The sequence below is a fragment of the Poecilia formosa genome, unplaced genomic scaffold, assembly GCF_000485575.1.
Source record: "Poecilia formosa unplaced genomic scaffold, Poecilia_formosa-5.1.2 Scaffold26, whole genome shotgun sequence".
NCBI lineage: Eukaryota > Metazoa > Chordata > Actinopteri > Cyprinodontiformes > Poeciliidae > Poecilia > Poecilia formosa.
The window spans coordinates 3,401,736-3,422,095 of NW_006799965.1; the positions used below are offsets into that span (position 1 = coordinate 3,401,736).

General features: G+C 40.1%; 1 protein-coding gene across 6 annotated transcripts in view; it reads right to left on the reverse strand.

Annotated features, from left to right (window-relative positions):
• The window catches only part of nlgn3a (neuroligin 3a), a 168,759-nt gene that overhangs the window by 95,177 nt on the left and 53,222 nt on the right, over positions 1-20,360 (reverse strand). For 5 of the 6 annotated variants that reach the window (XM_016669629.1, XM_016669628.1, XM_016669631.1 and 2 more), the window contains one exon: positions 10,084-10,233. The exons of the other annotated variant lie outside the window; for it this stretch is intronic. In XM_016669629.1, coding sequence (XP_016525115.1) covers positions 10,084-10,233 — 150 coding nt within the window. The remainder of the gene's footprint in view (positions 1-10,083; positions 10,234-20,360) is intronic. 6 annotated transcript variants of the gene reach the window in all.

Sequence of the window (20,360 nt, forward strand, 5' to 3'; positions counted from 1 at the left end):
TCCCGATTTTATTAGCGCCAACAACCTTTGTACATCACAGTTATAGGAAGCTCCAGAGTGGAGGAGCATTGAATCTAATGCTGCCTCCTGTTGTGCACAGAAAGCCTCCAGCCAAGATTTAAATGACAATTCAGCTGAATGTGAACAACCCAGGCGACTGGAGACAAGTGCTCCAGTCTATTAGTTTTTATAATAAAATTATTGCAAACTTATTTTAGTTAAACACAAATTTTTTCCCCCGTGAATTAAAAAAAAAATCCTTTCAGCATTATTCTGAAACAAAAGCACAATTTGTATCAGTTTTCCATTTGAATATTTGCTTTGGATTTTTCTTATAAGACAATTACTACGCTACACACTAATTAAAAGCTCATATAGCCTACTATACTTTGAATACTTCCTATAAAACAAACTAGAAACAAAGTGAAAATAACGGTCAATGGTAAATGTTGACAGATTTAATGCAAAAAAAAGTGTTATAATCTAACAGATCAATTTTAGACGACATACACTGAAGCTCCTTTCTACATTCCTCTGTCTCATTTTAGGGTCTAATTATTGCAGGAAAGCTACAGTATAAGCTCACTTCTCCACGGGTGCGGCTTTAGACGGTTCTGCCCCAGTCCGCCCCGGCTCATTCATCTCCATTAGCAGGTCTTGTCCGTTTTTCACAAACACTTACGGGGTTGTAGAAGATGCGGTAAACCGTGCATTGTACGCCAGCGATTTGACCGGCAGCAGAAAGCATTCCTTGACTGGCATGTGCTGAACGTCACTGCGAAATCCAAAGAACAACATTTCAACAATGTCCGCAACGGACCGGCGGACAATCACAGAGCTGCTCCGTGTGGGGGGAGTGTAATTGTCAGCAGCAACAGGAGCACATGCGTCAACCTTCGGTGCAGAATGAGTGTGATTTCGCAGCCCTGCGAGCAACACATCTTTCTGAAGTTCTGTTTTGGAGTTACCGCTTTGTGCCACCCAGTGTGAAACACCTGAATTACATGATTTTAGTTTAGCATGACGTGCATTTTATTCCTCGTTTCATTTTTTTCCCCTCCTCTTCAGTAAAGTCCATTTGAGTGGCTATTGGTGTACATCTTTCACTGCATCACCTAAGACTTAAAAGGCTGCACGTTAAAAAACACAAAGTGCCACAATACAGACGGATTTTCACACAGAGAAGCAGCTTCAGTGACTCACCAAACTGAAACATCTAAAATATCACAACGGTTTTGCCAGTCGCCACCTGCTGTGCTTAAACTTACATTTCAACAAAGTACGAATAATACACAATCCATCCAAAGCTCATAAGATTATAAGTGTCGATGTTTAGTGGGACTTTCTAACAAAATTGTGAGACAAAAAGAAAAGGGTGCATGCTGCTGTGAAAAACCTGTCTGGCTGCAGACGTTCCCTCATTTTCCAAAGCTCTGTGCCACTTAGCACCTTTCTCTTTCATGCATAATCAATACCACGCTTGGGTTTTATGCTACAGACAAGAAACATCTTCTCGGGGACAGTAAAAAAAAAAAGCCAAGCAGTGAGAAACAATTGGCCCCATTCTTGGCCCCGTCTTGACGAGCCAGACGTTTGTAACAGTGTGTCTTGCAAGAACAGCCTAAGAGTTAATTTCCTGGCTGTGATTTGTGGGAGAGAGACATCAACAAGCTGCCGCAGACTGGAGCATGAAAAACCATTACTTCAATCCCTCACTCCCTGACATTAATAGGATGAATAAATGTTTTGTTCTCATCTTAATTTGGATGAATTTATCCAAATGGCAATGAAAACAAGTAAATATCCATTCCAGCTTTGCTACTGATAAAAAAAAAAAAAAAGGAACAAGAAAACTCACTCAACCTTTGCTTCCCTCTCCCCTTTTGCCTACTTTTAAGAATTTGTATTGCGCTGCACTCGTATGTCAGTCAATAAACAAAATAACCTGAACCTGGAAGGATACATAATTTATGGAAAGAGTTTAAGTTGGTTAAGCCTTGCCTGGAATGGGGTGGTCAGGTGGACTGTTCCTTTGCAGTAAGTCAGATTGTCATTTCAAATATTTGATTTACTTAGTAAAATACATTATGTATTTAGTATGATTTGTTTGTCTTTTTATCAGAAATGCAGGAAGGGATTGCAATACAATTTGAAGGAGAACAATACAGTAAAAGAACTCATCGATGTTCTTTTTGGTACAAACATTTGTGTTTTTTCTGTTCATTCCTCTCTCTGTTTTTTTTTTTTTTTTTGCATTATTTAGTGCAGTTGTTCCTTCAGAGGTAAGTTCTTATTCTCGATAGCTTTAGGAAAACATTTTATCTCTATGTGAGAATTCTGGCGGAATTTCAGGGGACAAAAAAAAAAAAAAAAAAAAAAATTGGCAACAGTGAAACACAGAAGTGGTTTTAGAAAAGGATCAGGGCGGACTGGAACAGCCGGGTTTCAATATCAAAGATCCAGTCGATGAATTCCATTAAGATGATTTTCAAGTTCCACCAATGTTTCCTGCTGTATCATCTGCTCCTTCTGCCAAAAGTGGTCGCCAAGGAGAAGTATAGAGATATCTGATGAGCCCCGTCCTGCCAGTCGAAACACAGAGTCAGACACTTGCAGTTTTGCCCATAGCATCACCGTCGTTCCAGTGAAAACCAGAGGGGAAAAAGTTAGAAGAAATATTTATACTCAGCAATAGTGAAATAGAAAACTTGAAATCAAACTGCATGCAGCAGAATATGGCATTTAATCAAAAGTCAAATATTCAAAGAAACCAATACTATGGTAAATATTTCCAAGAAAAAAATATAAACAGATTTGAAACAGAGCTACAGTTCTGAAGAAGATCACAGTTTGCCATTTATAGAAGCTTGGATCATGAGTTGGAGGTTAGAGTCACATAAATAAGGTTGAACCAAGGTATTATAATATCATAAGCTTAGAATCTGATTGGTAAATATAGAAACAACAATAGCAGTAGCAAGAAAACACTTCGTTGAACCTTTTGTCTGGTGTGAATTTGTAATATCCTCTGTGCATATTGGCATTGTGGCCACTATAACCCATGTAAAGGCTGGGGATCTACTGCTTTGCACTCTTTTTGCATATAAAATAAACAAACAAAAAAAAAACAAACAATTATTACATTTGAAACGCTTTGCGATATTGATGTAGCTCATTTTGGCCAAGACAGCATTATTAAAAAAACAAACAGCAGCATCATTGTCGGATAATGCGGTGGCGATTTTGGCAAATAACACACATTAATACGCTACTTCATTTTTATAATCACAATGTCTCCACACTTCCCCATCTTTACAATCTTGGTCTCAAATCTGGAAACTGTGATGATAACTGTGATTATTATTGCGATTAAGATGTATTCACAGTGCTTCATGGAGCCCGCTGCAACGTCAGATGCTTCAAAATCTCTGCTGCAATGCTGCAAATCTGCCATAGCATTTACTGATGTCTGCTCATCAGCTTGATTCTTGTTCTTCCCCCTGTGATACAAAGCAGAATTTGCTATATTTCTTTGGTGAGCTTTTCAAACACTTTGTGTTCAGTCCTACTGAGGAAATCCGTACTTCATTGCCCAGCTGTGCTCTAAATATACATGGACTTCTATTGGCGAGGGAAAAAAAATAAATAAACAACTCCACTAGATGGTATCCTTAAATTTTACTGCAGTGAGAATAAAAATCTATCATTTAAGAACACCAATGAGGCAGCAAAAATGGGAGCAAATGCTTTCATAGCTCAGCCTGGAAGATTGTACAGCAGACTACAGTGCCGGGGTCAGGAGGTCAGAAGCACACTGCGCGCTGCTCAACTCTCAGAGGAGCTGCGCTGTCATTCGCTGGTGAAAACAACTCCACAAACTTGGGTGGTAGACTACATTTTGCTCCACATTATTGTTCGCACATAGCTGCAAATATCCTCTGCTCCCCCGAAATCCCTGCCTGAATTACCGACAGTCGCAATTGCAAAGAGAGGAACGCGACAAAGGGAGAAGCTGGAATCATGCTAAGCAACAGGAAATGCAGCCACCTGCGCTGCTGCTTTCACGGTTTCGTCCATACGCAGGGGGTTATTAACATTCGTTCTGGAAAGTACTTCTTTGGAGGGGTCGAATAACTTTGAGTGGACCGAGGTGACGGTCCACACTGTGGATGGCTTGTCCATAAAAAGGCTGCGATCAGCACGACATGACAGATAAACATCAAAGGTCATAAAATAATCCCCGTTAGAGGTGGATGTACTCTACAAAGTATGCCCTGTACTTGACCATTCTCCTATTTACGGCACTTGGCTGCACTGAAGAGTCTCACCTTGGCTTTTGGCAAGCCAGGCAGCTTTTGTTAATTTCTAATGCATTTGGAAACTAGTAATTAAGCGCCAACACCTCCAACCTCCCACATACTCCCACACACACACACACACACACACACACACACACACACCACCTCCAAGTTTTTGCCCCTCTCCCCCCAATGGACTGAAAAATTGACATGCTCTGGAGAGCCAGTGAGTAATTATATTTGTAAAGAGCAGTGATACAAGATACTCCCCCCTGACTGGGACTCATTACACATCATTAGAAGAGAGCTGCAATGAGGCTCGTGCACACGTGCATCCAGTGCATGTGACCAAACACGCACACATAACCGCAATGTCTTCTCTCTTTTTTTTTTCCCCCTTTCCCTCTCTGTCTCTCATACGCACACACAGAAGCACAATCTCATATCCACACACATATACACACACACACACACACACACACACAGATCAATGAGCAGAAATCCAAACACTGTTTGTCTTTGGTAAACAAACCCTCCACCTCGAGGCCCTGACCCGAGCGCAGTTCGACAAGCAGTAAGAGGACACTCTGAATGGTGTAAAACTCTACACTCGATAATTCATCCGGTGATAATCATTCTGCGATGGGTCAATAACTAATTAAAGATAAGATCTGAAATGAATTCTCATTCATCTTAACAGGTTGAAATATGAAAGTTTGCAAACGAGGGACGGGTTGGGGGGTTGGGGGGAAGGCTGAGGGAAAAAAAAAAAAAAAAAAAAAATTCCAGTCCAGCCTTTGAAGCAATAATTACCATTACAGCAGCACAGGGGCGAAGAGCTGCAGGAAGGAGGGGCTGATGGCGCTCCAATAGAAACTTCCAAGTCTCCTCTTTAATTGGAACATGGAGATTCAACAGATCAGATTCCCTGAAACGTGTCTGCATGTCTTGCCGCGATATTCAGCTTTTCTAAGGATTTCACCTAAAATTAACTTTCTTTCCAGATATGTTTGTTTTCCCTGCTGCCGACGCCTTACGGCTCATTTTAAATCTCTTCCAAAAATTGGACTTACAGTACATCTTAATCTAAAGCTATGCTGCACAACTCACTGAGCAACAGTTATTTCAATGTGCAGCACCTGAGCTAAAATGCCCTCCAAATACAAAACTTGGATGGCAGCACATAATGCTGGAGCAAATACGCTTGCATTTGTACGTAGCAACCCCTATTTTACTTATTTGTACAACCATCTCTCCTCCTCAAGTCTTAGAGACTCCGATTTTTAGATCTTGAGACCATTTTTTAAATAAGTTTGCACAACCAGAGTTCAGTCAGACTGAATGAAGATCATTTGTAAACAGCAATATTTTTAATTACATCTGAACTTTGACTGGGGCATTGTGCAATGAGAATATGTGTTCAGGGTCCCTGTTGCCTTGTATCAAGTCTTTGAATGCCTCAAATAGATGGCCCTGTGTTTAACTCCACCTAGCTTCCTAACAAACGTGCGTGACCATGTTCCTTGTTCCTGGTAAAAAAAAACAACAAACAAACAAAAAAAAAACCGAACTCTGTACGTGTCTGTATTGTATGTGTGCGTGTGAGGGTGTGTGCGAGTTTGTGCAGTTTGCAGTCAAATCCATAGCAAAGCACCCAACAAAGCCTTAAATTTATAACAGAGAAAAAAAAAAATCTATAATTTTGCTCCACGTGAGCAAGAGAATATATCGCCTAAATGACACCAAAAACATAGTGAAGGTAATCTGAAACAGCTGCAAGAGACCAAAATACATGCAATAATTATGTTTACCAGTGTTTGCTTTTGCTGATAAAATTTCATTTTTTCAGTCTCCACCTTATAACGCTTTAACGAGCTTGTAAGGGAGGGTCTATCGGAGAGCTTTGGATCTATTGTTTCTGCGAGTTGTGTTAAATATTCAGTATGTTATGTGGATTTCAAAGGTGTTTGCTGCATTATTAATGAGACAGCCAGATTGCAAGGCGATGGTGTGAGAGCTATAATAATGTCAGAAAGTCTGGTTTGAGATGCTCTGACTAAAACCCATCATCTTCTCTGCTCTGCTGTTTCCTATTCCCTTGAAGATGCCTAATTAAATACATCGTCACACTGTGATATTTATCTATTTGTGGATTTAGCCCGTTTTCTCGGATAAATCACTTCCTCTGTGTAAAAACCACTGACATGTAATAAAATGAAGCAAAGCTTGAGGAATTACATTAATCTAGACGTCAGATGACCTGATATTACGCTCGCGTCCAAAACAAACACTTCATCACGCTTAACTAATGCTGTTTGATGTAGATTATTTTTTCTAAAACTGCAGCCACACCTTAAACACACACGGCCGAAAAGGATGAAATCCCCGTTTCTCATGCTGTTGCAGTTTTCATGACTAAATATCTTCACACAGCTTAGTGTTAATTGGCCCATCATGGTCTTATTTCTCTCTGGCCTCGGTTTTATTTGGTTTATATGAGCGTGCCTGTAATAAAGCTTTAACGCTTTACCGTGGGGAGATTATCTGACCATGCTACAGCGGTGGACATTATCACTCAACTACATGCATCGCTTCGTCTTCGCTCATTGGTCAGAATGGCGGTTGGGGAGCTCGCCACAAGAGCTGCTTTGTAAACTGTATCTGTGCCTGCGAACGCGTCTGTTTTCCCGTGCACTTCGGCGCGTGCAAACAGTGTGCGTTTGTGCGCGTCTGCGCCTGGCTTGTTCTCGTTTCGTCTCACTGACTGTGTCTGCAGTGTGTTAGATGATGTGAGACGTAGCGCGTTGTGTGCTTGTGCGGGCGTGCTGCTCGAATTTGTATGTGGTGTTTGTCGGCAGGGCGCGCAGGCTCGTAGAATGACATTTGGTGAAACGTGGCGGCGGGAGAGGAAACATCTGACTCATAATTGAAGTGCCATGAAAGAAATATGGTCATGAATCTGTATTAGGCTTATGTGCTCAGCTTTAAAGCAGTGGCAGGAGCAGGAGGCAGCATGCTCAGCCTGACTACCTTCCCACCCTGAAGGCTGATTACAACGCTCAAAAGGATACTCCACAAAAATGACAGAGGAAAACACAGCGTATTCAAGGCGAGGAGTCCTGATGACAAAATCGATAGGCCGTAGCGCTCTCATCTCCATCAAAAAGAGAGTCTCGGGATGAATGTAGCTGTGCTTCTGTGATTCACCCACAGCAATCATCTCAATGTCCTGAAGGATAAAGCAGCACTCCTCCGTCACCCTCCTGCTACTCACATGTTCAGCCCTCCGTGCTGAAGGCTGAGGCAGTCTGCTCTTTGAACAGAAGAAGTAGAGGTATCCCATATCGCGGCTTGTTTCCAGAAAATAAATTGCTACCGATGAAAGGTTTATGTGTCAGTTCAGAGAGCGCTGGCCCTTTAAAGGAATCATTGTTACAACTCTAATTATCTTTAGTCAAAAACAGACGAGCCTAATAAAGCATGAGTATTTTGAACAATAGTGTAAGGTACAGATTAACATCGTCTGTTTTCCATTACAGAAGTCAGCAACTATGATTTTGATTGCAAATATTTAAAATGATAATGATTGCAGTTTATTCTTTTTTTTAAGAATTACACTTGTAGCAAATTAAACTATAAATGAAGTGATTAAATCAGACATGCTGATGATTACATATTAAATGAAAAAAGTATTTTTTACAATGCTTTTAAAAAGAATATAAACTATAAAATGTGTGACACACAACTGTAGACAATGACATAGAAATAATACATGTATAAAAATCTGATTTAGAAATTCATATTTGCCTTTTAGACAATACAATAAGCAATACACCAGAATACTTATCACTCTTCTATCTTGTAACAGACTCAGAAACTGAAAAAAATGTTTTAAAAATCCAAAATATTCCAGATTCTACAAGATATTGAAGGAACGATTAGAACCAGAGCTTGGCTACCATACAGGTTGCCGAGTTCAAAGTGTCTTAGTTAAGGATTGTAAAGTTATTTAAGATTGTAAGTTGCTTATAGTTCCTAATTATTTCACAGTGGTTCAGCTGATATCCTGTGATTTGCAGATTTATAGGGTTATGCAGTATACTGTGTTGTTTTGCAAAGTGTAATGAGGCGAAGCTATAAGCACATAGGATGACAGCTGGTTTAGTTTGTGGGGTTTCTATAGAAAAATGAACAGAGCAACACTAAATTCTTAATTCAGAAGCTCAATAATACAAGCTGAGCCTTCATATCGCAACTTTTAATGTCACTGATCGTGTTAAATCTACTTATTTTATGCACTCTGTTAAATTTCACATTATGGTTTCTTTTACCACCATAGCAAACATTATACAGGAGTCTTGGTTAGGTGTAGTTTATGCTTTTTAGCACAATTTACATAAATAAACAGGTAAAGCATGTGTAGGTTTCCAAAGCCACTAATGGCATTTATACTTTCGTGAAGGTCATTTTTGTTTTTTTAATCAGGGAGTTAGTCTGACTAAAAAAAAAAAAAAAAAACCCTTTTTCTTTTCAAAGTAATTATTTCACCTCTTATCTCCATCTCCTGTTTAAAGTCATTGCTTCTCTGTGCATAAATCTGTGCCAATGCAACTGTGATGATGTTTACATAACGATACTTGCATAATTCGCAAAAAAAAAATAATTAAAAATGAGACTGAATTTCTTTTAAGACTGTAAAAGCTGCCCAAATAATTTATAATCAGTGAATATACTATGAGAGTTATCCGTTGAAAGTAAATAACATCTGATTATAATGTTTCATCAAAACGCTACTTCAGTAATTTCACACTATTTCTTTTAGCATGGTGATGAATAACTTGATATTCACTGTAAAGGCTGAGTAACTGGGAAACCCCCGGAAAATGTGACAGTACCGAAAAGTAGACAAACAAATAGGCTCTTTGGTGTTCTCACAAGACTTCCCGTCTATTTAAAGAGAACATAGCGACGACCAACACACTTTATATTAACAGCCAGCAACAAATTAGGTGAAATCTGAGGCAATATTTCAACAAGCAAACAGCAGGGAGATTTGATTTTCCATTCAAACGGTTTGTCTATAACCACTTTAAATGTGAAAAATATACGTGGATGGAGATCAATTCTGTCCCAGAGATGGATGGAAAAGGTACAAAGCTTGGGTTGTGCACTAACAAACTCCATTTTGTGCTGCTTTAGCTGTTTCCATGGAGCTCTCAGTCGCTCTCTTTCACCGTCTCTCTCTCTCTCTCTCGCTTTTTTTTTCTCTCTGCCCTCCTCAGACCACACAGACACACACACACACCTACACACACATGCACACACACACAAGTGTCTGAAAGGGGATTCATCGGTGTGAGTTTGTCTGCAACCGACTGCAACTCAGGAAGATCCTCTCTTACCACTAACAAACCCTTTTTCTCTCCTCTGTCTCCCCTGCATCACACCCATCTCATCATTTCTCAGTCTCATTACAATAATTTCCTAATTTATTCCAAATCCCAGCCACAACAACAAACCCACACTCAGCCGACTCAATTACAGCAATTTGATCCACAACCAGACTGCATGCAAGCACCACATCAACACGGAGCATAAAGGACAGTCCATATTTTTTACAGTTGCGCTTGTGTTTTTCATTAGGCCTCATTTAGAGTGTGTGAGGCAATCAGCAGCGCTCATTACACCCAGATGCCCTATAAAGATGCCCCAGAAAAATGCCCTTGAAGGACAAGGTAAGACAGAGAAAAAAAAAAAAAAAAAAAACAGAAGAAAGTATGCTTACCGAGGACTCCAACCCGATAGTTGAGAGTGATAACGATGACGTTTCCGTAGCTGGCCAGGACGCTCCCATCAATCATGTTGCCAGTCCCCTCCATGTAGGATCCTCCGTGGATGTAGACCATCACAGGCTTGGCCCCGGTATCTCGTATGTCTGCAAGAGCGGCCATCATTAACATATTCACATAGTCACCCGCCCGCCACGGTCAAAGGGTCAGCTCAGATTCAGATACAGCACATGGTGGGCACAAACAAACAAACTGACAACCCCCTCCCAGATACCAGCTGGAATCAAACGGTGCAGCCTGCTGGCCCGCTAATGGGAACTGGTGCAATATTTCTCCACCGTTTCTGCTCTAAGAAAAACAAATTAAGCTCACTTGAGTTGAACTCTGTCGCTATACATCCGTATACATGCTTGTATAGTGCTTTGCAAAATGCTACTTCTGGAGCAGATGACGCAAGACTACCCTGAAGAGACGATGAAACATGGTGGACTTGGCATCATGCTGTGGAGACAGACGCCTTTGCTTTATGCAGGAAGCCGAACAGAGATGAAGATCAACTGAGTCAGACTCAGAGTGGTCCACAAAGAAACCCTTTGGAAAGCTGGAGAAGATTTGAGACTGTGGTAGAGATTCATCTTCAAGCAGCACATTGACCCCAAAACATAGTACCGTAGTTACAATGAAGTAAATTACCATATTTTCCGAACTATAGAGCGCACCTCACTATAAGCCGCGCCTACAATATATATATATTTTTTGGGGGGGTGGGGGTGAGGATGGAAACATACATATATAAGCCGCTGGTATCTCCACCACTCTCCGTTTTAATAAATCTGCTGGATTTATTAAGGACGCAGCCCTCCTATGGATTCGTTCATGCAGAGTTTACTTGCAGCGGCTCTATTTCCCTCCTTTACTGTCAGATCAATAGCCCTCAACTTAAAAGCGGAATCATTTGAGTTTGAAGAAATTTCTCCGTTGTACCTGCTGCTAGCATGTGCTTGTTCTAAATGAAAATTAGCACTTTCTTCTTTGATTTCCAATTTTGACTTCCAATGATTCACTTCCTGCTCAAGCGCCCCCTGGCGGTTGAAGAAAAATCCACAGAAAAGCCACACCGGGCTACAAGCTGCATGGTTCAAAGCGTGGGGAAAAAAATAGCGGCTTATAGTCCGAAAAATATGCTAGATCTAAATATATTCACGATTAAGAAAGGCTTGCTCAAAGACCAGACCTAAATCAAATAGCAAGACCAGAAAGTATATTGTTATAAACAATGTCCATTCAATCCAACTGAGCTCGGGGTATTTTGCAAGTAGAATTGACTAAATGTATCTCTCAATGTGCAATGATGGTTGAAACTTGTCCAGATAGACTTAAAGATCTAATTACAGTTGATTGTTTCGCTCCAGAGTCTAAAGACAAATGCAGGTCACACTCTTCTGAATGTTTGTGGTCATAAAATTCCAAAATGAGAAAAAGTTGAAGTTATATTAATACTTTTGCAAAGCACTATACATATGCCAAACTATTAGCTTGTATCCGGCTACCTTGCAGGAGCAGAGCCACTACTTTATATAAACATGCAGAAAACCATTAGGGGGAATAAAGAGATAGGTCCTCTGACAAATCTCCTAAGCAAGGAGAAGGCTAATCTGGGCTGACAGTGATAGGGGGAAAAACACATAAGCTCATTACACACAGCTATCTTGCACCTCCTTTTTTTTTTTTTACACAGTCCCAAAACGTAACGGCAAATTGTTTGCATAGTTCCTGTCTGGACATATGAGGGCAAGCTCCATTTTCTGCTTCATCTTTTGGTAACGGTTGTTTGTTTTGCTTCCAAAGCGGAGGTTCTGATACCCAACTGGGGTGACAGTCAAGACAGAAAGACACAGCACATCCAGGGGTAGGGGAGGAGTAGGAGAAAAAAAAGCCTCTGTCTAAGGAACAGACTTGAATTACTGACCGGCTAACTGGAGCTGGGAGACAAGACAAGTAACTCTCATTTTCACTCCTTCTACCCCCTACGTTTCTGTGTAGCTTCTTGCCTCCGCCCCTCTTCCCCTCCCACTTTGTATCACTTTGACTCACGGTCTCTCCCCCTGTTTCTCCCCTGCCTTCCCTCCATCTCTGTCTCCAACACTCTCTCCTTTTTTTTTTTTTTTTTTTGCAGTGGTGAGAATGAGAAGGGGTAGGAGGGCAGAGTGATGAAGACAGAAGGAGAGCAAAATAAAAAAGACAGCCAGAAAAGAAGGAAATTGAAAAAAGGAGAACAGTAAAAAAAAAAAGCATAAAAAAGAAAGGAGGAATGACTCAGATTTAAATCGAATGGCATTGTATTCCGGTTGCTCTGGTTACAGAAAACCAAAATCCTCAGCTATCTTGTTCAGAATAGCCTGAATCAATCTTCAAGCACTCCTGATCATTATACAACCCCCCGTCTCCTCTGCTAATTTCAGACAACTGCAGAAATGCTTTATGGAGGGAAGCATTTTTTTTTTTTTCCTTGAGCATTGCAGGGCTAAATCTTGTTTTCTCCCTTCCTTATTTTACTATCCCCTGGGTTATTTGTGGCTCTGTTAGGATTAAAAGCAAAGCAGTAACTTGTATATGATGTGGACTTATTTATGGCTACCTCTATCTTGCTGGTATCTGAGAAGGCTACACGGTGAAATGTGATTTATAGCTGACACTTCTCTGGACACACTTATCTGAGACAAGTGGAGGAGGAGAGAGAAGGAGAGGGGGAGGGAGGGAGGTGGATCCATGAGGTGAGAAAAAGCATTAAAACTGCAGTCAGAGAGGGGAGAAAGAACCGAGAGATGAGGTGAGGAGGAACGAGGGAGCAGCAGGACGGTGTTCTCCACAAGCTAATCAAACAAAAGGCCCACAGATACAAAGAGAATGGCAGAGAGGTAGAAGGAACAGGGAGCAGAAATAAGAAGAAAAAAAAGAGAGATTAGTCGTGTCAATGTTATCAGTCACCTCTTTTGTTGGTTCGCTTTGGGTCTCCATTTGGAGACGTTTCCACTTATTCTAATCTATTTACTAAGTCGACCTGACATGGGAAGTGTCACAGATATGATCCAAATATTTGATTTTGTTCTAAGAGGAATATATACACGTATACAGGATCTCACCTAAATTGTTGCTTTGCAGAGAAAATAAGATAACACATTTTTTGTTGGTTTTATTTTGGGGGTGGGGGGTAGGTTTCCCAGTCACATCTGCTTTACAGAAAAAAAAAAAGTATTATTTCATTTTGATCACTTATAGTGGTGTTCTTCTGGATGGCCCAATCTGCTGAACAAGGTGACTTAGCTGTTTTGAGCAGAAAGTATCCTGAGTCAAGGTAAGCACATTGTTACATTAATTCATATTATTATTAGCATCAAGATTCAGCACCAAGCTTTGGCTGAAAAAAAGGAGAGATAAATTAATTAATGCACAGTGATGTACATATATACATTGGCTGTTTAGCGGTATCAGGGTACGCCTGGGTTTTAAAAAGTTGTGGTTCTAAAACTGCGAAAATTTTACGTCCTTTTCCAGTTATTTAAAAATGTTTTTATGAGATTACAAAAAAAAAACTTCCAGACAGCTTTTTTTTTATATATATATATATATTTGGAGCATAGAAAAACACAGCTCTCCCCAACTCTTACCTGATGTGCACTGCTGAGCAGCTGGCTCAAAGACATCTACTGCACTTTTCCCTGGCTTACTGTAAAGATTGCTAAAGGAATGCATTTTTAAGCTACAGTTGGCAAAATTCAAATGCCATGGCACTTCTGTAGACATGGTTGCTAGCTGTGCAGGTAGCCTGACTAATTAATCCGCAATACAAGTCAGCAAAAAAGAAAAAAAGGGAAAAAAACAGGAAAAAAAATCTTAGGCTCCAGGATGGCCACAGTAGATTTCTCAAAAAGAACTGCATCTACACTGTAGGAGGGTTTCCAATAAAAAAAACCTGACAGAAAATAATTGTAAGCCTGGCTAAAGATACAGCTAGGCTTCTCGTAAAACAAGCGCAGCAGTTTCAGTTTATTCTGTTTCCTTTCAGTCATTAATTTCACGAGGATACTACATTTGTCAGAATGGGCAAAGGTCTATATATAATTGTTGTTAAAAAAGTAATAATCTCTGGATATCTACTACACACATATAAAAATATATAAAATGTTTTTTTTTGCATGGATGAGAGGTACAGATGTATATATATAAAAAAACAGTTTTGCAAAAATAATTAGGTTAGTGAGAGGATAATCTATCAAGTTAGAACTACAGTCGGGACATAATGAGGTAATAAGCTTCTTAGTTTGTTTTTGCCTGAAGTAGAGCACAATGGATAAAAATATAATTAGCAACAAGTGTTTGAAAACCTCTTTCTTGCAGCTGTTTATTCCACATTTTGCTAAATTCTCTGCATCAAGAAAAAAAGCCCAAGACACAGATACAATGGAGATGACATTATCATAACTGTGATAATGAATGCATTGTGTTACTTTAGCAGCAGTAGCAATAATTGCTTTTCTGTTTAAATTACAGCATCTACATCGTGCTGTACAGTACCATGATACCGTTAAACCATAGCATTTTTGCTAAGAGTTATCATACCTTGAGTAATCTTGGCACATGCCTATTGGTATGCTCTATTAAAAGTCCATGCAAGATTAACTCAAAATGTGAAACAAAGCAACAACATTCATGGTTTGAGGAAACTAAATAAAATAATAATAAAAAAAAAAAAAATCTGTGAATGATGGAAATGTAGAAACCTGATGAGCAAAAACGTAATACTTACACAAATCAGTTTTCTCCTATATATTTCCCCCAACAGATGAGTGTGATCATGCAGCACCTGTTACACGGAGGCATACATCCATACATTCCCATCACTTATTTTATAAGCAGCACATTATTGCACCACAGAAGGACAAATTTACTTACTATTTCCCAGTGCATAAATAAATCAAAGGTTCTCCGCTTGGACAGCGGCGACAGTTAGACCTACAAATACATCACAGGGCATGAATTTTAGAAAAGGACTAAGGGGCACAACCTTTCAAAGGTGCCTATGGACTGATTGAAGTGTCAGTGGGAGGCATAACTCAAGCCGACGCCAAGCCTCTTAGTGTTACTGCTGCAAGTGAAACCAGCCAGGAGGGCTCTGAGCACTCCTTCCTTCCTCTGCTATCTTATTTTCTCTCTCCACCTGTACCCCCCACCTTTTTGCCCTTAGCCTTTTCCCTGCGTTGAAAGCAGTCAGTCATATATATATCTGACGCTGAAAGCCCCAGAACCCGGCCTTGACACTACGGAGTGGGACAGGACAAAGCTGAGTGGAGATAAGTGTCGCGGCGTGCACTGTGTCAACGCTTGGGGAAACATGGTGGCTGTCAGTGGCCATCAATGAGGTCTGAGGTGGGAGGGGAAAGGGTGACAATGTCCTGATGTGGTAAGACATGACATGTACCCTACTGTAGTGCTCTTGTCAGGCCGGGCTTCATGGTACATTTTTGACAAGTCCATTACAAGCAATATTCACGTTAAAGAAAAGCCTCGGAAGGCCGTCACACAGCAGACGGTAAAGTCACATCTAATCGTGCAGGAGCTAATTTTTGATGACCTTTTCATATTTTCTGTCATGGCTGTTGACAACAAGGTTTGCTAGGACCGTTCCAGGGTCTTTATGTTTGCTTCCTTTATCTATTCAAAAAGAATCAGCAGTGTTCAAAACGACATGAACAAATTTGGAGAAAGTCCTCCTCCTCCATCAATTCCCCACTTTGTGCAATGCACCAGAACCCCTGGCATAATGCCGCCACCACCGTGCCTAACAGTATTTTCGAATTCAGCTTTACCTTGACTTTGGGGATTCCAAAATGGCAGTGAGTCAAACATACAGAGCAACACCTTCTGAAATGGATAAACCTGGTTAATAAAGCTTCTGGAATCATGTTCCTAAAAACACTCATTGAACATTTAAGAACTAACCTTAAAAATTAACCTCATCCAATTTAAATGAACTCTTCTATTTCTGACTATGCCTGAGTGCCACAACTGTGGTTGACTTGTAGTTCACAAAGTGACTTTAAACCAAACAAATTAAGCTGTGGAATGGCTGTATGCCTTTGTTTGAGCCTTAATGTAGAACGCTGACTCTTAATCGACTAGAAACATTTCATAAAAATGAAATAAAGAATTTGCAACCGTGTATAATCATACCAACTTTTAAAAAAAAACAGCATAACATTATGCTGTAAAGATCTGAAATGAATTTGACTTACGTGCTCAGTGTATGTGTGTTTGTTTGATCTTTATTTTCAACTCACCTCTCTTTATTTTTTAGCTTTTTTTACTGGATTCTAGATCTAATACAGTGTGTTAGAACTAGAAATAAAGTTCTAACACACACGTGAAATAAAGTTCAATAATTTCTCCACTTGCAAGCCAGCTGCTTCCTGGTTTTAGGATCCTTTTTCATGACTCACTTCTAATTTGATTGCCTTTAGCAAGACTGTGTAAATTCTTCTGGTACTACTGAACATTTGCCTTGTTAGGCTGCTGAACTGAAGTGACACATTTTAGGTAAGAATATATAGCGGCTCGCCAGTGAACTGTAAAGTGCCCATCGAGAACCGACGTCTTTCTGCAAGAGCAATGTTTTCTCTCTTCTCTTAAGTGGTTATATCAAGATTTGGTGTTTTCTGATTCAGTTGATTCTGCCTGAATGTGGAAGTATTCATCCAATATTCAATTATTCTTAGAAACCATAAGATTTCCCTCCCCTTCCCCCCAACAGGCTTTGAAAGATGAAATAGATTGCATTTAACAACGATTTTAGCTGCCAGGCAACAAGGGCACTGGCATCTTTAACTAAAATCAAGAGAACACAACCAATCTGAAGCCCCGTTTTATCTCAAGCCAAGCAATGTTAACACTGGTCTTGTCCCTTCCCTACATCTCCAGCCTTTTAAGACGAAGGAGGTGATGTTTCCCATTGAAGAGAAATCTAAAAGCCAGACTCCTGCTGATCCACATTACACTCTGTCACTCTCTTACACTTTTGTAGGGAAGGTCTGCCGTTTCATGTTTTAGAGCTAAAGAATTCAAAGGAAGAGACCGGCTTCGGAAAAAAAAAACACTGAGTGGCAGACTCTGTGAAGTTATATCTTTTTTTTTTATCCTTTTGTAAAAGTGACACTATTTTACAATTATTTCATAGAATATCTTCAATAATAGCAAATAACAATTTCCTGCTGTGATTTTGAAAAGTCAGCACATAGAACCTATAAGCCAGACAAGTTTAAAAGCCAGCACATTATCAGAAGTGATGGGTTTGGCAGAAGGAAAGCACTCTGCAGCCAGAGAATATTGCACTGAACAGTTTTCTCCAGAAAGTCTGACAGTTCTGAATAACAGAGTGTCAGATGTGACTTTATATAAAGAAATCCTAATCACAGGATTGAGATATTTTTAAAGAGGAAGGTGACTGCTAGTGTGCGCACCTTTGCTCCCTGGCTGTTGAGGTTGGCAGCAGACAAGGAGGAGAATGAGAGAAAAGAGGGAATAGAAAGATGTGGACAGACAGAATCAGAATTAAAGGTTATATTAGGAGACAAAGCTAATAGAAAAGGTCCAATGAAGGCCAAAAGATGGAGTAGATCTACTGAATCAGAAAAGCAAATCATAAATAAGGCGCATTTCATCAGTCATGTTGTCAGGACACGACAGTGGCTTTTTAACCTGTTTTGGCACAGCATTTCAAAGTTAATATGCAGAACCATTTCGGTAGGACAGAAGACGACGATCCAGACCTCTTTGGAGATTTGAACACTTTAAATAATTTCTAGTTTCAGAATTTGCATAGAATTGTATTTTCACATCATGTCTGCAACATAATCTAGAAATTGTAATTTTTTAAAAATGTAATGTAGTGAGTGAAAAAACACGTCACAGTAAGTGTCTTCCTTTAAGGCTGAAATGGTGTCTCGTGGATCGGCTATTAGCAGAAATGACTGTCCTGGAAAGAAGCAGAGCCCCAGCATTCCAAGGATTTCTGAATAAATGGACTTTAAGGGCTATGAATTCTCATGTCCGTGCTACATCAGAGAGAATAGGATAGTGGCAGACAGAAGAGAGCGGTGCGTGAATTCCCCCTACTGCCGATTTACCACTCTCCAGCCTGCCTTAGTTAAGGGCTTTGCTGGATGGGGATCGAGCCAGAACTGTGCGATGGAATTAATGGTAATACCCAGGCAGGTGGAGCTCAGCTCTGCTCTCTGGCGCGGCAGCGATGGAGTGTCTCTGAGGGTAGTGGCAGGGCACCTCTTTATGTGCGCGTCTTCCTCAGGGCTTGCTTCTAGAGCTCGGAAGAAGGCAATGTGTGTGCATGAGCATGTTTGTGCAAATCTGCAGTCGCTGTCGGTGGAAACAGTGCTTGAGTCTTGATGCGCCGAACGGCAGACATGAATACGGATCTATTTCTCATCCATAAGAAGGCGCTCGGGCAGAGGTGGAGCGTGTGTGGTTGCCTCTCGGTGCCTGTCAGAAGGCCCAGCCCCTCAACACCGCTGCCACTTTCACTTGGGAGATTTACCTCCTGCACCGACTCCAGTCCTTTATTTACATACCCAGCTTTATCTTACAACACCAGGTAAGTGATTGAAAGCTCGCACTCCATTTTACAGTGCAATAACAGCCTCTGTAAAATTGAGTCTTGATTGTGGGCTGTTGTAAATCACTGCAGTTTGGCCCACATGCTTGTGCTGCTGGAAGGGAGCGTAGTGCAGAATTTGAATGCTCTGAGGAGTGCCAAAGACTTGACTTGTGCTCAAGCAGACAGGCGGGACACATAAAGGGCAGATATCCAGTTGCAGACAGGAAAAAATAAAAAAAAAAGGAGGAAACATTTAAACACATACAAAATAAAATCATATTGTATGGATTTTATTATGCCTGTACGTTTGTCTGAGTTAAATGTTTTACTGGCTGCTCTGCAGCCGTTTTTTTATTTTTTATTTTTTTATTGTTCATTTATATATTACCCTTTTATTACATACGCTTTATTTATTTGGCAATGGACAAAATCCTTTATTGTTCTTCTGTTTATCAGGATTAAAATTGGAGAACGTTCCCAGAGGGTTTTTAACAAGGAGGAGGACCGTTCCAATATGTTGGATGAAGGGAGCAAATTAGCCCAGGATAGACGGATGGCCAAGTGAGGCGGCATGGTAATGCCGGGATGAACAGAGCGAGAGATAGAAAGGGCTACACAGAGAAACCAGACGAGGCAGCGACTCCCTCAGCTGAATGAGAATTCATGGATAAGAGGAACGTCAGCCAGAAACGGAGAGGGGGAGCTTGGCTTGTGTTATGATTATTCTTGTTCTTCAGCATGAATACAAATGGTCAAAGTTTTCATCAGTAATGCATGAAGTAAAATTATTAGGAACTGCGACGGTGCTATTAAAAGAACGGCTACTCGTGAGGGCAAAAATTGGTGAGAGTGCACGCAGCGAGAAAAAAAAAAAAAGTATGGAAGTCATACTTTTTCCCTACAAGTATATTTGTAATTGGCTTTCGACAAAGAAAGCATGGCAGATATTGGTAATAATAACCCAACGAAATCAAAACACATGAGTTTATGGATTATTTGTAACAAACTGGAGAGGCAAAATGTCAACCAGCCTTACTTAAATTAGAAGTAAAGCAATTTTTTGGTGATGACAATTTCAAGACTTCTCCATTATTGAGAAAGCAGCTACTTTAATTGTTTAGGTAAGATTTTCAACCAGCTGGTTATCTTCAAATCTTGAAGGTTTTTCTCCGATCTTCATTGATTGCCACACATTTTCTAATATACTGATGGCCTGAGCATGCCAGCAGCTTTGTTGTCTTAGTTTAAACCAGCATGAATTATCTTGGCTGTGTGTTCAGGATGAATGGATGAATTAATGAACATACTTTATTAATCCCCACAGGGGGAACTCCTATCAGATTTCAGCTATTCTTTGGCTTTTAATGGCAATTTTGTACCTATTGCCCAAGTGTTTTTTCAGGCATATACAATTTGAGTTTTATAAAACAAGTTGAATGTTTACAGTCACTCACTTCAGAAAATGAAACTATCATATGAATTCATTACACACAGATTGAAATATTTCAAGCCAATCTATTTCTTGTAGATTTAATGGGTCTGGTTTGCAGATGACAAGAGTCCAAGATTTATCTTAGGTTGATTGAAGGTACATAAGTTCGATTTTAT